The following is an 18,050-nucleotide window of genomic DNA, read 5'->3' as shown; positions in this document are numbered from 1 at the left end:
TTCTCCCCGAGGATAGTCGGTAGCTTGTGCAACTTTGCATATCCCTATTGCTCCAACAACTCACAAGACGTGGGTGCTAATACATACATGCACGGTGCACGCACGTCGCACAATCACAACAACAAGAAGACGAGATCGCTCATGCGTTTAGGGAAACTATTAGAGAGAGAGAGAGAGAGAGATATTTATTGATTTGTCCAACCGTAAAGAAAACATCATTGGCACATGAAACAACAATAAGTAGTAGTAAGTAGTAAGTAGTAGTAGTAGTAGTAGTAGTAGTAGTAGTAGTAGTAGTAGTAGTAGTAGTAGTAGTAGTAGTAGTAGTAGTAGTAGTAGTAGTAGTAGTAGTAGTAAGTAGTAAGAGATGATCACACATAGCTAGGAAAACAATGTAAATTTAGTCAAACCGATTGATATAAGTGATTATGAATACATGATAGCAGAAAATTCTTACCGCAATTACTTCCAGATTTACATGGTAAGTTGATATACAATACGCGCAGGCTTGTGCGTACTGTGGTACATAGATTCACATAACACACGCGCGTATCGCATTTGGGTTTTCACATAAGGTGCTATGGGTGATCAGATCACTGATCATATGATCACGTGTCGGCGGGACAAAACGAGGAATGTCAATATTTGAACTGAAACTAGTCTCTCGCAGGGTTAGGTTGAAGCATTGCCTCTTCAGGAAAAGTATAAATATAACGCTAATGACCGGACCTCCCATTGAACTAGCTTATAGTCTCTCATCAATTCGGGATTGATTGCTCGCGACTTATGCCTACGCGGTTTCGCGCGTCACCAGGTCAACCTAATGCAGATACGATGTTCAATTGTTCATTTGTCATACACCCACGTTCAGCTTATGCAAGAGAACAATAGCATGCAATTCTGTAAATGGATACATGACTAATTTGCCTCTCACGTGTACAGTGCATCTTATTGTGTATCATTAGATACGTCCAGGTCCTCTCATCGTTAATAATTTTGCGAGTCTGTATAGCAATTCTAATTATCCAATTGGTAAGCAATGAACTTTATGTTCCATGTATGTTAAATGTTGATTGTTCACTGCTTGGTCGTGCTAACGTCTTTATACTGAGCATGTGCAGGCTAACAAAAACATACTGTGTATTCGATTGCATGATTCAATCTGGTAACAGTGTTTAGGTCACAGCCCAGCGAAGCATGCGATGGTATTCCAAATTCATATTGAAGAAGCAGCAGGTCTGTTGAGAAAGTTTATTCGATAACCGTGGCAACAGGTAGCACAGAGAACATCGTCAGCAGCGTAGCTTCGCAACAAGTAAGGTCACAGCACGATTATCTGCTTTAGCTTGGCATATTTTCTGACGGTATTTTTAAACGCTGTCAGCCAATATGTGAAGTTGTCGCAGTGAAATCTACTGTAATCAACATTCGGTGTTAGCAATTTGGAAATCTGCAACGATGATTATAGGCGCTGGCGTAGGAATTCACCATATATATTATGCAAGTTTGCAACAACTAAATGTCAACCTGTCTTGAATTCATTGCTCACATAACGTATGACGTAACAATGCCAAGTAAAAAACTGATAATCACCACTACAAAATCACCAAGATGTTGTAAAGAATGCCAACTATGCCCGATTTAAACACCGGTGGCGCGGATCGGCCGGTACTATATTTTGTTAATTGCGCGTATACGTACTCCTCAATTTCAACAGGTAGATATACTTTTCCGCAATATTGTGAAGTTTCCGACAAAATGAGCGGAGAAATACCTGGCGAGAGGGAGAAATTGTACTACATGGCTGTTGCGATTCTTTCCGAGAGACGGAGTAAAGACCCCGAAAGACAGGTGGGTGATTTCAAGACACGCGTGCAATAACATTGCGTTAGTCATCCAGAATGCAGAACGCGTTGGAACGTAGGTGTATCGTGTCGGAAAACTTTCTCCCAGCCTATGAGGGATGTGTATTTGGTAACCTTTGTATTATGTGTCACCATCGCAAAATCCGTCAAGCAGACTTCCAGCAATCTAATTAGACTAGTTAGAGCAAAATTCCTGTAATTTCATTCCAACTTAATTTGTGAAATATTTCTATGCTCTAATTTTAATTCTAATCTAATTTCTGGTTTTTCTGAAAATGCTATACGGGTGAACTTTATAGCGCAAAATGAACTAAGCGTTGTCTACGTACGTACATTCTACATTCTCCTGCTTATGACAATGAACTAAGATTTAAATGAAATGAACTTGATTTACGTTGTATTTCCAAATTTTTGCGAATCAATAATTCTAATTCTAATCTAAGATGTTAAGCGGAAGATTTTTTTTAGCCCTTCAAACTCTCAGTGTAAGTATATCGTCCGCTGTCATGTATTACTAAGGTTGTAGCCAACGTTCCCTCTAATTTTTGACGAGTCTGTCCCGACAGTGTGTAACGACGTAAAAAAAGGTCATATAACTTAGGATTTTTTGTGCGCAGCTTCGATTTTGTGTGCGCAGAGACAGCGTCAGCTTAGAATAAACATTGGTTGTAGCTCGTATTCGCAATTGCGCAAGTGATTTACACCTGTCCAACAACGCTATTCCAGGTCGGAGCTTGCATCGTCAATGAAAACGAGGAGAGAATAGTCGGGATCGGCTACAACGGCATGCCCATCAATTGCCGCGATGACTTGATGCCCTGGAATGAGAAAAACGAGAAAAAAGAGAAGCTGAAGCACTTGTACGGTGTGTATCACACGGTGCTGTGCCAAAAACCTCTGCTTTTTTAGGCAGATTCAATCGTTTCTGCTGCGGGCATTATATTACAGTATAACTACACTATTAACGAAAAGCAAGAACTACACCCTAATGGCAGAACACGAAAGCGGAACCTATTATCTCAGAATTATATCGCGGTATAAATAAATTGCAACACTTTAATCCTAATGATGCTTGACAAACCGCAATAAGTCAAATGGAGTACGTAGGAGCGTTGGCATATAGGCCCGTATGATTTCTGACAATTCTTTCGTACCAAGAATCAATCACAAGCGTCTCGTCCTCGAAGTAACCGAACGAACCATAGAGTCCAGACAAACAATTAAATGTACTATACAAAGAAAGATAAATCGCAGATTATTAATAATTATTGGCTGAAATTGGCTCTAAATCAGTGGTTCTCAACCTTTTTGTCTTCGCGGACCCCTTCACCTTTTAGTTCAAATTTAGTTCAATATCGTGCAATCGCCATCCGGCTTGTGTAAATATATTAACTGTAGGCCAGCGATAAATACTAACGAAATTACATTTCTTGAAAATACCATCATAGTATTTACGTGGAAATTGGGTAGACTTTTCCTATTTTAAAATGAATACCGAACCTGTATCTCTTCAAATACGTGGTCGTGTTGCTGTTGTTGGTATTTGTGGTGTTCATGCGTTTTTTCGAATAGAATGGTCATTTACATCTTTGATTCCGTAACTGCCGACTTGTAGCTTGGCCCACATTTAGGCTTTTGTAAGACACCACTTACGCGTATGAGAGGACGACGAGGAGCCTAGATAAACTTCCAACACTTAGGTAGGAATTCCAGAGAAGACCTCGGTGGAAATCGAACCACAACCCATTAGTGTTATAGATGTGGATTATACCATTACGCAATATCGCTGTCTTGCCACTGACTGGTCGTGTCTTTAACATGGGCGCCTTCAATTTGATATGATCGAGTTCCTTAAATCGATTTCCACAAAGACAGGTGGCTGAATCTGAAAATAACGTGTGACGCTTCTCACGACACATTTGAGTATGATCGCAGCAATTATGGGACCAGGATTGGAAAACAGAATTTTCAATGAACATATAACGTCCGACCTGGTCATTTTGATCTATCATCTTGAATTTATTATGGAATAGTGGTTGGGTATATCACAGAAGAAAATGGATTTCTGCGATGTCATCGTGATTGATCTGTTTCCACAGTCCTCAACAAAGCATTTCTGAACAGCAATATGTTTGTATCAATAGGCTTTTGGAAATTTAACAATTAAAATGAGTTTGCAGAGTAGGATATTTCATCTGAGATGGTCAGTCTGTTGATGTGAGACCTGGAGTTTTACCAGTAATGAAGGGAAACTGCCTCGTGATTTCATAATTTGAATACAAATACAAATTAGGTTATCAACCATTTTGTAAATTTAGAGGTCTCGCGGACCCCCTGAAAATGCTTCGCGGACCCCCAGGGGTCTGCGGCCCCCCGGTTGAGAACCACTGCTCTAAATCTTAACCCGTGTTCCTACATATGATTTGCGATGATACGGTAGGGTTGCCATATTTTTGTGTAGCAAATTCCGGACACTCTTTAGCGCCTCCTAGCGGATTTTAAAATGAGGTGAAACACATTGGCCGTCAATATGACGTCACACTATCAAAGCATTACCCATCGACTGTATACACAATACAGGAATGAAGTGGAACATAGGTCATGAATTGGGCAATCTGTAATGTGAGCTCTGGTAATTGCTACTTGCTAGGGTTAGCAATAGATTCCTCTACGGGCCGGATGAAATCATCTGGCGGGCCGTGTCTGGCCTGTCAGGATTGTGTTTGACAGCCCTGCTATACAGTTAGGTCGGTGCGGCTATCTGCTTATGTGTTTTAATCAGGTCCGAAACAACATTTTTTCTCCTCCCCCCCTCAAAGCACTGATCTTGGGCCCACCATAGGGTAGTCGATGTAACTTGTTGGACACTTACTATATGCATTTGGCTGTTATATTTTATGTATGAATTCTGTGAATAATATTGATTCTTCGATATATTAGGCTACTCTAAAATGCACCAGCAGGTTGCACATCCGGTGATTTCCAACCTCTTATGCTCGCGACCTCATTTCCCACTTGAAAATGTTCAGTGGCAAAGCTCAAAACTTGATAAGCTGATTACTAAAAAAATTCAGCTTGCACAAACTTACACACGGCATAGGAAGCTGATTACGTTCAACATCATCGCGATCTCCAGATAAAGGCGGGCGACCCCACAAAATTTGGAGCCACTGTATGTGATTGAAGAATCCAATCGGCCTTAACCAACTCTGGGAATATACCGTTAGCTTATAATTGCGATTACAATCAGACTTATTTCAGTAAATGATGGTTATTTATATTTATTTTGATTGCATTTTTTGGCGAGGGTGGTGCCTGAAGCCCATACTAATATCCTTATACGTTGCAAACTCGCGCGGGGCGCGAAGAACAATTTTGAATAGCATAAACCTGCTTGAAAATAATATTGTTTATGTTGATTTACGAAAAACTTTTGAGCCTGCTTCAAGCCTTCAAAATTCCGGACATTTAGGTATATTTTTGAAATTCCTCCCGGACGCGGATTTTTCAGTGAAATTCCGGACATGTCCGGGAAATTCCGGACGTATGGCAACCCTATGATACGCCCGTCTTGGCCATCATTGGTTGCAGTCAATTAAGCTCGCTCTTCTGGAATGTAGATTCCATCTCCAATATTTATAACCTCGTTTGTAATTAAGCAATTGGTATCACGCTGTTGCGTTTCGACCTACCACTACGATGACACTTTCCAAGGTGAAGTCTCGGATTTCTGATCTGGTATCTGATAAGGAACAGCAGAAGACACACTGGTCTACAATAAATATTCAGTATAATCTTTTCGTTTTGTGTGTATATTATATTTAAATGGTTTTGTTCTGCTAACACTCTGTTGATACACGGGTTGTTTTGTGCACCAGTAATCTATAATAATGCATTGTAGTTATATATATGGGTATCTTGGTAGATTTTTTGTCTTTTTGATTCGGCGATAATTTGAGGTTCCGCGGAATCCTGCAGATTAGCGTAAGTTTTCCGCGCGCTTTAGTAAAGGATAACAACCGCTGTGTTAGGTACAATGACTGGTCTCGTTGCAGTTGACCTGTATAGGTTAAGTCATTCATTCAGAGTCATAACGGTATAAATAGAAGTAATCAGTCAAGCTTGGAGCTATACACCGACACAGTGACGAAACAGGTTGTAATCATGGTCATTTAAATCACTACGACGACTTCCCACTATGTGACTATTATGACGTTGCAAGTGTGAATAACACAAATGGCGTTCGACAGTTGTTGACACAGCTAACCTGTCTCATTTGACCACTGCATCACACACCTACTTCTCACGTCATACGTACCGTCATATGAAAGTCGATCATTTTGCATTTTAGTGACACACGCTGAGATGAACGCGGTCGTGAATATGACTCCACAGTCAGTCGCTGGATGCGCCATTTATGTGACTCTGCACCCGTGCAATGAATGCGCCACAATATTGGTGCGGAGCGGTAAGTGACTGGGATGCGCCTGCTGGTGTTTTTCTAATTTGCCCACTACATTTCACAAATGCATTCCTATTCATTTAAAATAATAATATATTATTGTATAGTATATGTACAGTAGTATGTACGGTTTATAGACATTATGCCTATACATACAGATAGCGTAAAATTGAGGTTTCGTTTGAAACTTGTTGTTTTCTAATTAACAAATTACTGTGATTGCAGAACTCATTACTCAGAAATATTCACTGTATACTTACATATATTTATAATGACAATGATCATATAAAATATATTTATGGATGTAAGCATTGTCACCCTAACAACAAAACTGATGAGAATGCTAGGACAGGAGCAACATAACAAAAATCACGTGACATGAACCATATACAGACACTTTATATATTGGTTCTCAGCCGGTAGTACGCTTAATACCACCAGTGGTGCGCGAAGTCCTTTCAGGTGATACGCATTAAATGTATTTCTTTTTAAGTAAAATTACAGTTTTCACAAATCGCTAACATAATTTTTCTAATGTAAGATACAGGCTATACTTTATGCGTCATTCGACTCAGTTTCACCCAGACTAAATCAGCTTGTGGAGAAGAAACAATTGCCACCATATCACATGAATTTTAACTTGATGGGGTGTGTCATTAATAATCAGGGAATTAGCCCGTGCGCCGCATTTGTTTCGAATTTTCCGGCCATCTTATTTGCTTATCTAGCCATATTATTAATTCGATGGATTTCAAGTAAACTTGAATGTTTCCTTAATTTGTCGGTGCGCAACAAAATCATAGAATCTGAACGTGGTACGATGTAAGAAAAAGGTTGAGGATCGATGTTTTATAGCCATTAGGAAGGTTCTCATTTCTGCACGATACGGTGAAGTTTCTAGCCCCATTTCTGCGTAGTCTGTTAGAATTTATAAGATGGGTATTATTCGTTGGGGCATACGAGAGTCAGTTTTCACACTATCAAGTAAATTTCTCGTTGTATATCTCGAACTCCTTCAAAATATATCACTGCGATCGCTTTGAACGAGTTTGTTAGCGAAATAAGGCTCGTCATTTAGTTAGACTGCATATTATTGGCTTGAGAATTCAGCAAATATAAGCTTATACCTTCCTATCACATAAATGTCTTGCATTGATCACGCACAGGTATAAAGAAGATCGTGTACCTTTCTTACGATAGCTGCTATCGCGGAAAAGACGAATTCCAGCTTTCCGAGCTGTTCCTAACAAAACTGAAGGAGGATAAAAAAATAACATACGAAAAATTCTGCTACAACGGAAGGGTAATAGCCTTCTCCGGCATCGACGTCAGAACAAACCCGAACTGTTATGCGGATGCGTTTCGTTTTTCAGGGCGGAGAAACGATTCGAGAATTGGTCTTCGACAGATCTCTGCCGCGTTCAGAATGGTTATCGGAATGCCAAGGTTATAAAGCGGGGTAAGCATATGAGGCAAAATGTTTTGAGCTGTATTGCGACCATCTCCATGTTAGAGTTGGACCGCTGGGAAATGTTTAGCTTTTGCAAATTAGGTTATCGTTAGAATTGTGGGTAAACAGTTCTTTTTTTCAAATTGGATTAGAATTTGAATTACTGATCTCACAAAAACTGTAAATTGAATTAAATTCCAAATCAGAAATAAATACAACAAAGATCATGCAAGGATGTGGAGTCGTGGAGTGTGGGTGGTAGTTTCGTTCAATTTTTTTGTTGGATTCGGAGTCACAGAAAATTTGTAGCACTTCTTAGAATTAGAGTCGGAGTTGGGGAAGCACATACTGTCTGGAGCCGGAGTCGTAGTTTGTTAAAATGCTCTGACTCTGACTCTATGCTTTGAAATCGAACCAAAAGTTATATCAAAAAGTGCCATGACAGAAGTTATCAAGTTTTTGCGTTTTCGAACCATCACGAACTTCTGTGAGTACTGTTTTCATAATTTCTGTTAACCATGCATGCTGAAAAAAATCTAACATAAGTAGGGGAGATGAATATCCGCCTTTTCAAAAAATATTTATAAACGTTTAAAATTTGTTGCTCGAACGTGTCATCGGTCCCACCCGGTGGGTCCAAAGGCACACGACCATGGGACCTATGAGACACGCTCAAAAACTCAAATTTGTTAACTTGTTCTGTTGTGTACTATAAGCTAAGCTACAATAAGCCAATGAAGAATGTTTCGTCGCGACCTTCAAGAATAAAATAGATTATATCAACTCAAATGTTGGCATACAATCATGTTTTGATTTACGCCCAAACTTACAAAATTAATGCCACATACATATTACCCGCAAATCGACATTTTGACTTTCAAATACCTCGTAATAGCGATAAAACACCACAGGTAACTATGACTTACAGCCTATATATATATGTATAGGCGAGTTTCTGTTGTTAGGTGATTAGTTGGCCCATCTATTTTGCTTGATTTGGCGATGGTGCCATTGGTCCCCCACCCCATAAATACTGTAATTGAAATAGTTGAAATACTATAATTGAAAATAGTCCACTCACGGATGGTATTTATTAAAAAAATATGTGCCATTATATACTGTGATAGAAGCCCTATACTTCACATCAAAAATTATGGCGGGTTTGTTAGTCTGAAAGGTGATGTAGAAAAATGCAAATGTCGATCCAAATTTACTTTACACCCCCTAAAACGTAAATCATTCGTCACAGACCCCATAACTCACGCAGGTCGAATTTTTTTGCGTGTGAGGAAGGATTCTGCCAGCATGTAATTGTAGACAAATTCACGGAGTGTAATCATGGAATTATCATGGATAATTTCTCAAGTATTTTCGGTCCCAGTGATCCATCGGTACCACATCTCCCCTATAATTTTCTAATTAGATTTACAGGAATATCGAAGTCGGTATATTGAAAACGTCTCGAGTCGGTGGTAAGAATGAACCGACTCCACAGTCATGAGATCATATTTAGTTCATATCAAATAAGAGATCATTCTCATAAGCATGAGAATCGTAGATGCCTGTCGGTATACACCAAGCTTGGCTCGTTTCTTACAATACAGTAGCCCTGTCAGGAAAACCAGAATTTAGATCAAAATTGTATTGAAATCTGAGCATAGAAACATTTCAAAAATTAGATTAGAATTGAATTATCGGCACTACATTCCAATTAGTCAACTAATATTGTCGTTGTCCAAATCTTCCCCATAGCCTATAAGTCGCACAAAACATCTGTCATACGGAACAGTGTTTTCATTCTAACCATACCGGGAAATTCCTTGCGAGACAACACATCTGATTTCAGCGAGAACTTTATCAGAAAGAAAATCGAAAAATTAAAGAACAGAGAAAAAACGCAACAAGAACGCGTCGAGCTCCAGCGCCTCGAACGCAGAGCCAAAGAGTTGGAGCCTATTTGGACGCCCATTTCGTGGGAGCAATATTTCATGGGGATGGCAATTATTTCTCGAGACATGATGCGCGACAGCCGCTTATCGGAAAGGGTAAGACGAGGGAGGGACTTCTCGCATGTTACGTAGATCCTAAACACGATTCAATGTTATTACAGGAAGGCGCTTGCATTGCTAATGAGGATAAGAGAATCGTGGGCCTCGGTTATCTGGAACTGCAATATGAGGAGAGGAAAGAGGGAAAAGCAAGGAGACGATTGGGTATGTGATAGGGTTACCATCTTTTGGAAATCTGAAAAGAGGACGCTTTTTCAGAATTTTCAGACTTACAATACTGGAGTAAAACCCCCCAAAAATGGTAAATTTTTCCGAGTTTGTGGTTGCTCATGGTCATCTTTCCGGCACAACTCCCGTAACACCAACTTTGTATGAGATTTTCCGTTGGTTGACTAAAAAAAAGTCATTTTCTTATTACCTGGTTTCTTATATCTTAGTCCAATTTCCACGTACATTTGTGGAAGACCTCCGAATATAGTCGATGTAAAAAGACTCACAATAGTTTTTAGGCAGCATTATTTCTGCGACCTCACGACAGCAAGTTCAGACAATAAGAGACATGCATTGTCGTGGGTCCACCAAGTGTCCATTTCACGTAGTTGGTGCTAGACTCCTGGCGGCCCTAGAAATAACAGTGCCATCACAATAGTAACTAACCATCATCACATACGGTGTCCGGACAATACCGAGAAAACCATTACCGAGAATGCCATTACCGAGAATGGACACCACCGGGAATGGACATCACAGAGAATGGACATTACCGAGAATGGACACCACCGAGAATGGACATTACCGAGAATGCAATATATGCAATGCAAGCATGTTATGCATATGCACAGGTCGTGTGTGTGCATCACGGCGTTGCCATATTCGGTATCGATGCTCAGGTATAAATTTCTCGACAACGTCATTCCCAGTAAGCTATATTCTTGATATTGGCCATTCTCGGTAATGTACATCCTCGGTGGTGACTGGTGTCCATTCTCGGTAATGACCATTCTCGGTAATGTCCATTTTCGGTAATGGTTTTCTCGGTATTGGTATAGAACCATCACACACACCCATAATGGGTGGGCTGTCACACATTTAACCTGAATTTTCAAAAAAGAGGACAAATTCTCAAAAAAGAGGACAAGTCCTCTTAAAAGAGGACGTATGGTAACCCTAGTATGTGATGGCTTTATCAACACACACACACACACACACACACACACACACACACACACACACACACACAGATAGAGAGAGTACTTCTACTTGTTGTAGTACTTGAAGTAGATTTTGCCAACTCACACTACTTTTTAAGTAGTTATGATTATAGACTACTTCTACTTCTACTTTACAGTTTTCAGTTTTGCAGGCAAAAATAAGCGTAGAATACCTACTTACTTACGTACTTGTGAACCACCGCTTCTACTTCTACTTGAGTCAAAATTTCGGCGTTACTTCTACTTCTACTTGAGTAGCGACGGTGACTACTTTGACCACCTATTGACCTTGGTCACCTATTGTCTGCACCACATTTATTTTCTCCTCCTTGCTCTCCGTGGATGCTGAGCGCCTAGGAGGATAGCCGCGGATACATAGTTTTCGAGTCTTTGGTCTGACCCGGCCGGGGATCGAACCCTATATCTCGCTCGGTAGAGAAGAAGCGTACATGTCAATGATATAAACCTAGCTCACGTGCTGTGGGTTGATCACGACTTCGCAGATATATCGTTATCACTGAGTGCTTACAGCGTATAGAATTGTAATATGTTTCGTACTCTGCGATGCGACCAATAGCGGTTCCAAGGGTTCCAGGTTCCACAGTGGAAAATGCTATCGAACCTATAATTTTCGTTGTTAAATTAACTCTTAGTGGCAAGGAACGTATATAATTTCAGTAAACGACAGAATCATCTCTCAGCACTCCACTCGAATCATTATAATTAATATTCGATTGAAATTACTGAGTATACTCGAATCATTCTGCCCTTCCCTAGCCGCAATGGCGGAAGTAGGAAAATTAACGGTAACGTCCGTTGTTCAAGGCTATGCGCGTGTGCAATTGGCCACGCGTTAATCCTTGAAGATGATGAATGAGCCTAATGTCAATTCGTAGCATTTGTGAATCGCTATGGTACGTTTGCACTGCGATCCACATGGGAGTCGCCAGCACGGCTGCATGGTGTCCTTAATCGTATGTGTATATATTGATCTTTCATGTGAAATAATATTTACAGAGCAACTTTATCCCTGTAAAAAGTGCTTTTCGATTCTCTACAAGTTGCTGACGATTACCTATCTATGATAAGTGTTAGCCGAATATATTTGGGTTCAATATATTATTCAATTGTATTGAAATTCTGTACGTTCAAGAGTCTCTTCAAAAGCTGAAATGTCACTAGTTTGACTAGCATAGAGGCCAGTGGTTCCCAAAGGGGCGTAAATAGCGAATAGGTCGATTGTGGGGTCGATTATATCAATTTTATTGATAGAAAAGCGACTCGATGCTTCACTCATTCCAGCACGGGAAAGGTGTAAACGAATGTTGGGAACCCCTGATATAGGCGGTGATGTGTGCACGTATTGGGGGGCTGTACAGCGGTCAAGATTTCGCACTTCTGATTCTGGCTCAGGCAATCATTTTCGATTTTTATTTTGCAGTGTTGCATGCTCCGGTCGCGGCCATTGTGAACAAAAATCCTGTATCGGTGCGAGGATGCACTTTGTATGTCACCCATTTCCCATGCACCGAATGCGCCAAAGTCATCGTACAGTCAGGTGAGGCATCGCAGCCTGGATATTAGCATAACAGGCCCGACACGGTAGGCCATGATACCCTCATTCGCGTGTTAGCATGGATCAACCAGTTCTGGATATTCCTTGTGAAATAATACTGTGAATGTATTGTTTATGCAGTCAGGGAGAGAGAGGCTATAATTTTCATAGAACCGCGAAAACGAACAGAAATAATAATAATACAAACACAAACATCTAGTATTTGGTTTCGGGTGCAGGAATAATCGATCTTTCAGCTTGAATAGTTTTCGCGCGTTATACAAACAAAAGACATGCTCACTTGCGCAGCCTATATGGTATATGTCTTGAAAAATGTAGGCCTATAGATAATATTACGGATCAAAGCCGGACATATATGCAGTATGCGGTTCCGTGTATTGTGTCACGTATGCAATAGGTCATTTCTCTTGCACGTATGTAAATGTACAGTAGTACACACACACGACACGACACACTGACAATGTTGATAGTTTGCTGTAAAGACAGGCTAAAAACGATGCTGATAACTTAACTGGTTATAGGATGTTTTGATTTAAATGATATTTAAATGAATGGCAATTGTTCAACAGATCAATCGTGGCGTCAGAGGCAGGGTCAAATCTATATCAGCTTAGAGCGACCAGATGCCGGTTTCGCTTCGTTGCAGAGATAAGACTACAATCAAGCAAAGTTGGGCAGCTAGAGTTTCATAACAATTAAATTAGAGTTATATAGACACAGTTTTTTTTCTTCTGAATTTGGTTTGAATGCTGAATTCTCAAAACGTGGGAAATTGAATTAAATTCCGAAATGGAAATAAATACAATAAGCATCAAGCTCAGATCATATCAAATAAGAGTTCTTTTTTATAAGCATTTGAACGACAAATGTCTGTACAACAAGCCTTGCTCATTCCGCACTATACCGTACTCTTGTAGTATTTTCGGGATAACCAGAGATTAGATTGGAATGGGAATTAGAACAGAAGCATCGCAAATTAGAGTAGAATTGCAGATTACCGACATTCCGCTCTTTGTTAGTCTAATTGGATAACTACAATTATCTAGTTGCCCATGTCTGCAATCCATGGTTGTAATGACTCGAGTCCTGCCTCGATTCGAGTCCGACTCGAGTCACGATTTTCTGATGACTCGGCTTGACTCGAGTCATTTTCTCAAAATACAGAAATGACTCGACTCGATTCGAGCCAATGTGTGTATTGACTCGACTTGAACTCGAGTCATTGCGAATGACTCGAACCAAGTCATATGACTCGATACTCAGACGACCAAGACCGACATTTGATTGTAATTTTGAAGAATAGTAAAGTAATCACATTATTGCGATTTCGTCTATTGGTACTGGTACTTGTAAATGCGACCAGAAATTGCAAAAAGTGAAGAAACTTAGCATATTATAAATGCGAACCATTCGATATCACCAAACAGAGTGATAAAAAGTGGGTTTAATAATACTTTAACTACAAACTGAGTAGTCAACACAATTACTTAGACTCGGACTCGAGTCATAAAACCATGACTCGGACTCGGCTATCTGCTCGCTGACTTGGACTCGGACTTGACTCGGCGGTGAATTGAAAATGACTCGACTTGACTCGAGTCAAAACTATAAAAATGAGATTGCTTGTGACTCGGAGCCGTGTGACTTGGTTGCAACCCTGCTGCAATCAATTCCTCCTCGCATCCTCCTCTCATCGAAAATAGCTTCATGAATTGATTAATTGTCGATTTCAGGAATAAAGGCAGTTGTGTATCTGGCCAGGCCGGAGGTGAGAGACGTCACGGGAAATACGAACAGGCCGGTAACGCGCCAGTTTGACGCTAGCACGCGATCCGCAGAGGGAGAAGAAAACAAAGCCAACGCAACCAAGAGAATGTTCAATTTAGCGAAAGTGCGATGCGTATCGTACACCGAATGCTACGAAACAAAATCCGTCATTCTGGATTTTGCGGAGTCGAATATATCGTGAATAAAGTGCAAAGCGACTTCGTGGTCCAGACCTTCTAACATTCTATACAGTTCAAACACAGTTTACGTTATTCATTCCTTTATACAAATCAATATATTTATTATTTTTAGTTATAGTTTCGTAATAAATTTTAAATTCTTATTATAGATCATCTCGATGACATGATGAATCATGATATAACGATGGCTTAATAAATACCTATCGTATAGAGTTAGCATCGAGAGTTTGTTCTTCTATATATGTATTTGGAGGTAGGATTTATCACCTTGCTACACTTTAACATATATTTGTTACCAAATCCAGGATATTTATTTCAATGTGTAATGACAATAAAAACACAATGCAATGCAGTGAAATGGGTTCGTATTCAGCACAATGCAATCAAGTTCAGGGCGACAGCATGTGGCCCAACTACAATTCTACATCAAGGATTATCATATCATCAACAATATTACAATTATTATTTTTTCTAAATCCGGCCACATGACCGTCGAAGCGAGAATGTGAGACAGCCACGAAACTGTTCAATACCGAGAATTGCCAATAGTCCGCTTGCTTGATCCAGGTTATGATATCACCCGCTCCATCATACCGCATCAGCACATCTGTCACCTTGAAACTGACCATTATTGATATGGCGCCGTGATGGGTTATTCGAAGTAGGCCTATATTATACATATTCAAAGATATATTGCCACAAGAGCAAAACAGCGCACAGCCGGAAATCCAACTCACTCTCTCTCTGTGTGTGCGCCAATAGTCTACGATCATCAACCTAACCTACCAATCAACAAGCGATCGATCAGTCCCGAGTGCGACACTCAGCGCCCAAAACAACACACAGTACACAAGCACACGCGTACAAGTGAAAACAGCTTGGCAAGCCTTCGAATAGATGGTTCGAAGATTGGTTGAGAGATCTTGTTAGGATTATGATTTGAACGAAACATACCGCTCCCAACGTTAACGGCTCCACTATACGAAGGGCAGTACTGATTCGAGTTAAGAGGATCATAAACTGTCTTTTATCGGTTTCGAATAAACCTGTTCAGAGTTAGAGGTAGTTATGGTCAGAGTAGTCGTTGTTGGCACCATATGTGGTCAAAGTAGTCAAGAAAGCTGCTCAAGTAGAAGTAGAAGTAGTGACGCAAAAATCTACTCAAGTACGAGTACAAGTAGTACATTTAAAAGCAGCCTAAAACTACTTGAAGTATAAGTAGAATTGACTGACTTTAAATCTACTCAAGTAAGTAAGTAGTTGTGAAAACGATCGTAATTCGTCACACGGACTGTCAGAGACTGCAAATTGAGCTATGCGAATGGTGCAGAGATTGATCCATATTGATGCATCCCAGGAGGTATAAGTTATCGACAGCATAAGCATTCGTCCGCATCATGGGATGCAAATGATAGCTTTGATATGGGAATGCGATACTAATCCTCTGTTTACTCGAACACCACGATTTAGAAAATATCATGGTATGGTGCCCTCCTTATAAGGCCCTTAGTTTGGTCGAAAAGCAATACGGAAAAGTTGTGTCGGATACGGTGATAACACTTTGCGCGATTAGTAAACGTTAATAAAAAATAGGGCTGATCGTAAATATGTCTTATAGTGTATAGCTTTATTTTCGGAAAATAGAGGCATTACTACACTTTCTTTTATACTTCAACATGTATGTTCTCCAGACAAAAGAACTGAAAATAATTAGAACTCAAAGTATGATACTGGGAATAAAAATAAAAATATAGATACTACTTCTAAGAAGCGGAAAATATATTTCATGTCTTTTGTCCAGAAAGTTTTAACAATGGAAGCGAGTGGCGCAGTTGGTTAAGCGCCAGCGTCACGACACCAATGATGGTGGTTCGAATCCCGGTTCGGACTAAATACTATGTGTCGGAGGTTCTATGGGCTCCTCATCGCCGACCTCACTGCAGTCGCGGTGCCTTGAAAAGCCCAATCTGAGTGGGCCGAGCTATAAGTCGGCAGCAAAAAACGAGACGATGATAAAAGCGCGCGTGACAGAGACTGCCTGAAGAGAGTGCCTGAGGGAGTGCAAGAACGAACATTAAAGAGCCGAAGAAATGCATATTCATTGAACTGTAAAACTTTTAATGCCGTGGAGCACAAAGCCTTAAATCAGGCTATAAGCACCACTGATGGGAATGATAATAATAATAATAATAACAATGGTCGGCTAAAACAGGTGTAAAGCTAAAAACAAGTCAGAGTCCACTTTTCCAGACTAGGATATGCCATGAGCTGCTATACTATGATATGATAGGCAAATGCTAGATTGCGAAACGGTAGTTTCAAACGCTATGATGGGCCATATTTTCTGTGATGAAATATTTTATATGGGTGACAGTGCGGTGTGAACGGAACCACGCAACCCGCGAACTAAATTATAATCCCCGATACATTCGCGAAATCATTGGTCTGATGTGCGCGAAGCGCGACGAAAAAACTGGGCTTTACTCAACCTTTATGAAAATTAAATGTTGATACTCTGTGAAAACAGCCCTGAAATTCCTTAGGTTATCTTTCTGATTGAAGAATTAAACTACATCTACTTGACAAACTGAAAATAGCAAAAAGTAAGTAACTAGATCACAAAATACTACGAATTAGAAGTAGATTGACCATGAAATTAGATCTACTGAAGCAAGTACCCAAGTAACGGAAAACTGATTGAGTACTTCAAAAAATTAGAGGTATACTTCGTTACTGAGCACCTTGACACTCAGGTAGAAGTACCGACGCAAAGTCACACTCCAAGTACAAGTAGCGATTTGCAAGAAACTGAAAGGTCTGGTCTTAGCAAAAAAACTGTGAAGTATAGAAGTAGCCTAGTCTAAAATCAATACGACTCGAACTTGATCCTTGCATCCTGAATTGGACTAGGTCATTGGTGGGCAACCTGCGGTAAAAGGAAATTTGTGCGGCCGCGGACACGTAATTCAATTAGTATATTGGCGGCCGTCGACATGAAAATTGAATTTACGAATTGACTCCCGAATTTTTAGAGATAAATTAATCTTTGAGAGATTTGATTGATCTTGAAATTTTCTTCGCGCTAGGCGCGATTCAATGCGGCTTCATTTTCGATTTTAATCTATTAGCGCCCTTTGCAATCCGAGCTCCAGAGTACGGATGCAAGCATCAGAGGAAAATGATGCACCCAATATAGAAATACCAACTTGGAATCGTGTGCTCCTCACGAAAGAAATTTGTTTCTAGTACGTTTGGGAGATTCAAATATCTTATCACTAGATACCGGCAATCCTGATGGGAGTTCAAGAAATAACATCATGCAACAAAGTGGCTAAAAACAATTGGCCCACCCGTCGTCATTTAAAACTTGCCCTAAATTTTCTAAAACACTTCCTCCATCAACTCTATCGGTGAATCTGATCACGTGGGCTGAGAAAGGATAAATGTTTGATAGCAATATGTCAAACTAGTGATATTGATGGTGAAACATATTTCGCGCTTGGCGCGACC

At 40.1% G+C, this 18,050-nt stretch overlaps 1 protein-coding gene across 2 annotated transcripts; it reads left to right on the top strand.

Moving 5' to 3' along the window:
• The first annotated feature begins 584 nt into the window (after positions 1 to 584).
• LOC145450476 (uncharacterized) lies at positions 585 to 14,574 on the top strand. Of its 2 annotated transcripts, XM_080328997.1 has the most exons (10): positions 585 to 1,315; positions 1,718 to 1,851; positions 2,592 to 2,730; positions 6,217 to 6,333; positions 7,494 to 7,630; positions 7,701 to 7,786; positions 9,624 to 9,822; positions 9,888 to 9,990; positions 12,439 to 12,555; positions 14,307 to 14,574. In XM_080328997.1, the coding sequence occupies exons 2-10, from the start codon at positions 1,759 to 1,761 to the stop codon at positions 14,540 to 14,542; spliced, it is 1,227 nt and encodes a 408-aa protein (XP_080185123.1). In that variant the 5' UTR covers positions 585 to 1,315; positions 1,718 to 1,758; the 3' UTR covers positions 14,543 to 14,574. The 2 variants fall into 2 exon arrangements, with proteins under 2 accessions (XP_080185123.1, XP_080185122.1); XM_080328996.1 differs by lacking the exon at positions 585 to 1,315 and having other exon boundaries at positions 1,372 to 1,851.
• The last annotated feature ends 3,476 nt before the right edge of the window (positions 14,575 to 18,050 follow it).

This window comes from Botryllus schlosseri, chromosome 11, assembly GCF_051294905.1.
Source record: "Botryllus schlosseri isolate E-star chromosome 11, Bs_hap1, whole genome shotgun sequence".
Classification (NCBI taxonomy): Eukaryota; Metazoa; Chordata; class Ascidiacea; order Stolidobranchia; family Styelidae; genus Botryllus; species Botryllus schlosseri.
The sequence above is the reverse complement of the archived record's forward strand: the minus strand, read 5'-3'. Positions and strand labels throughout refer to the sequence as shown.

What these genes read in the sequence shown, in the direction of transcription:
- LOC145450476 (XM_080328996.1), top strand. Translation starts at nt 1,624, where the DNA reads ATGCCAACTATGCCCGATTTAAACACCGGTGGCGCGGATCGGCCGGTA. An exon ending in GTAAAGACCCCGAAAGACAG is followed by an intron (nt 1,852 to 2,591) that starts GTGGGTGATTTC and finishes ACGCTATTCCAG; the next exon opens with GTCGGAGCTTGCATCGTCAA. An exon ending in CACAATATTGGTGCGGAGCG is followed by an intron (nt 6,334 to 7,493) that starts GTAAGTGACTGG and finishes GATCACGCACAG; the next exon opens with GTATAAAGAAGATCGTGTAC.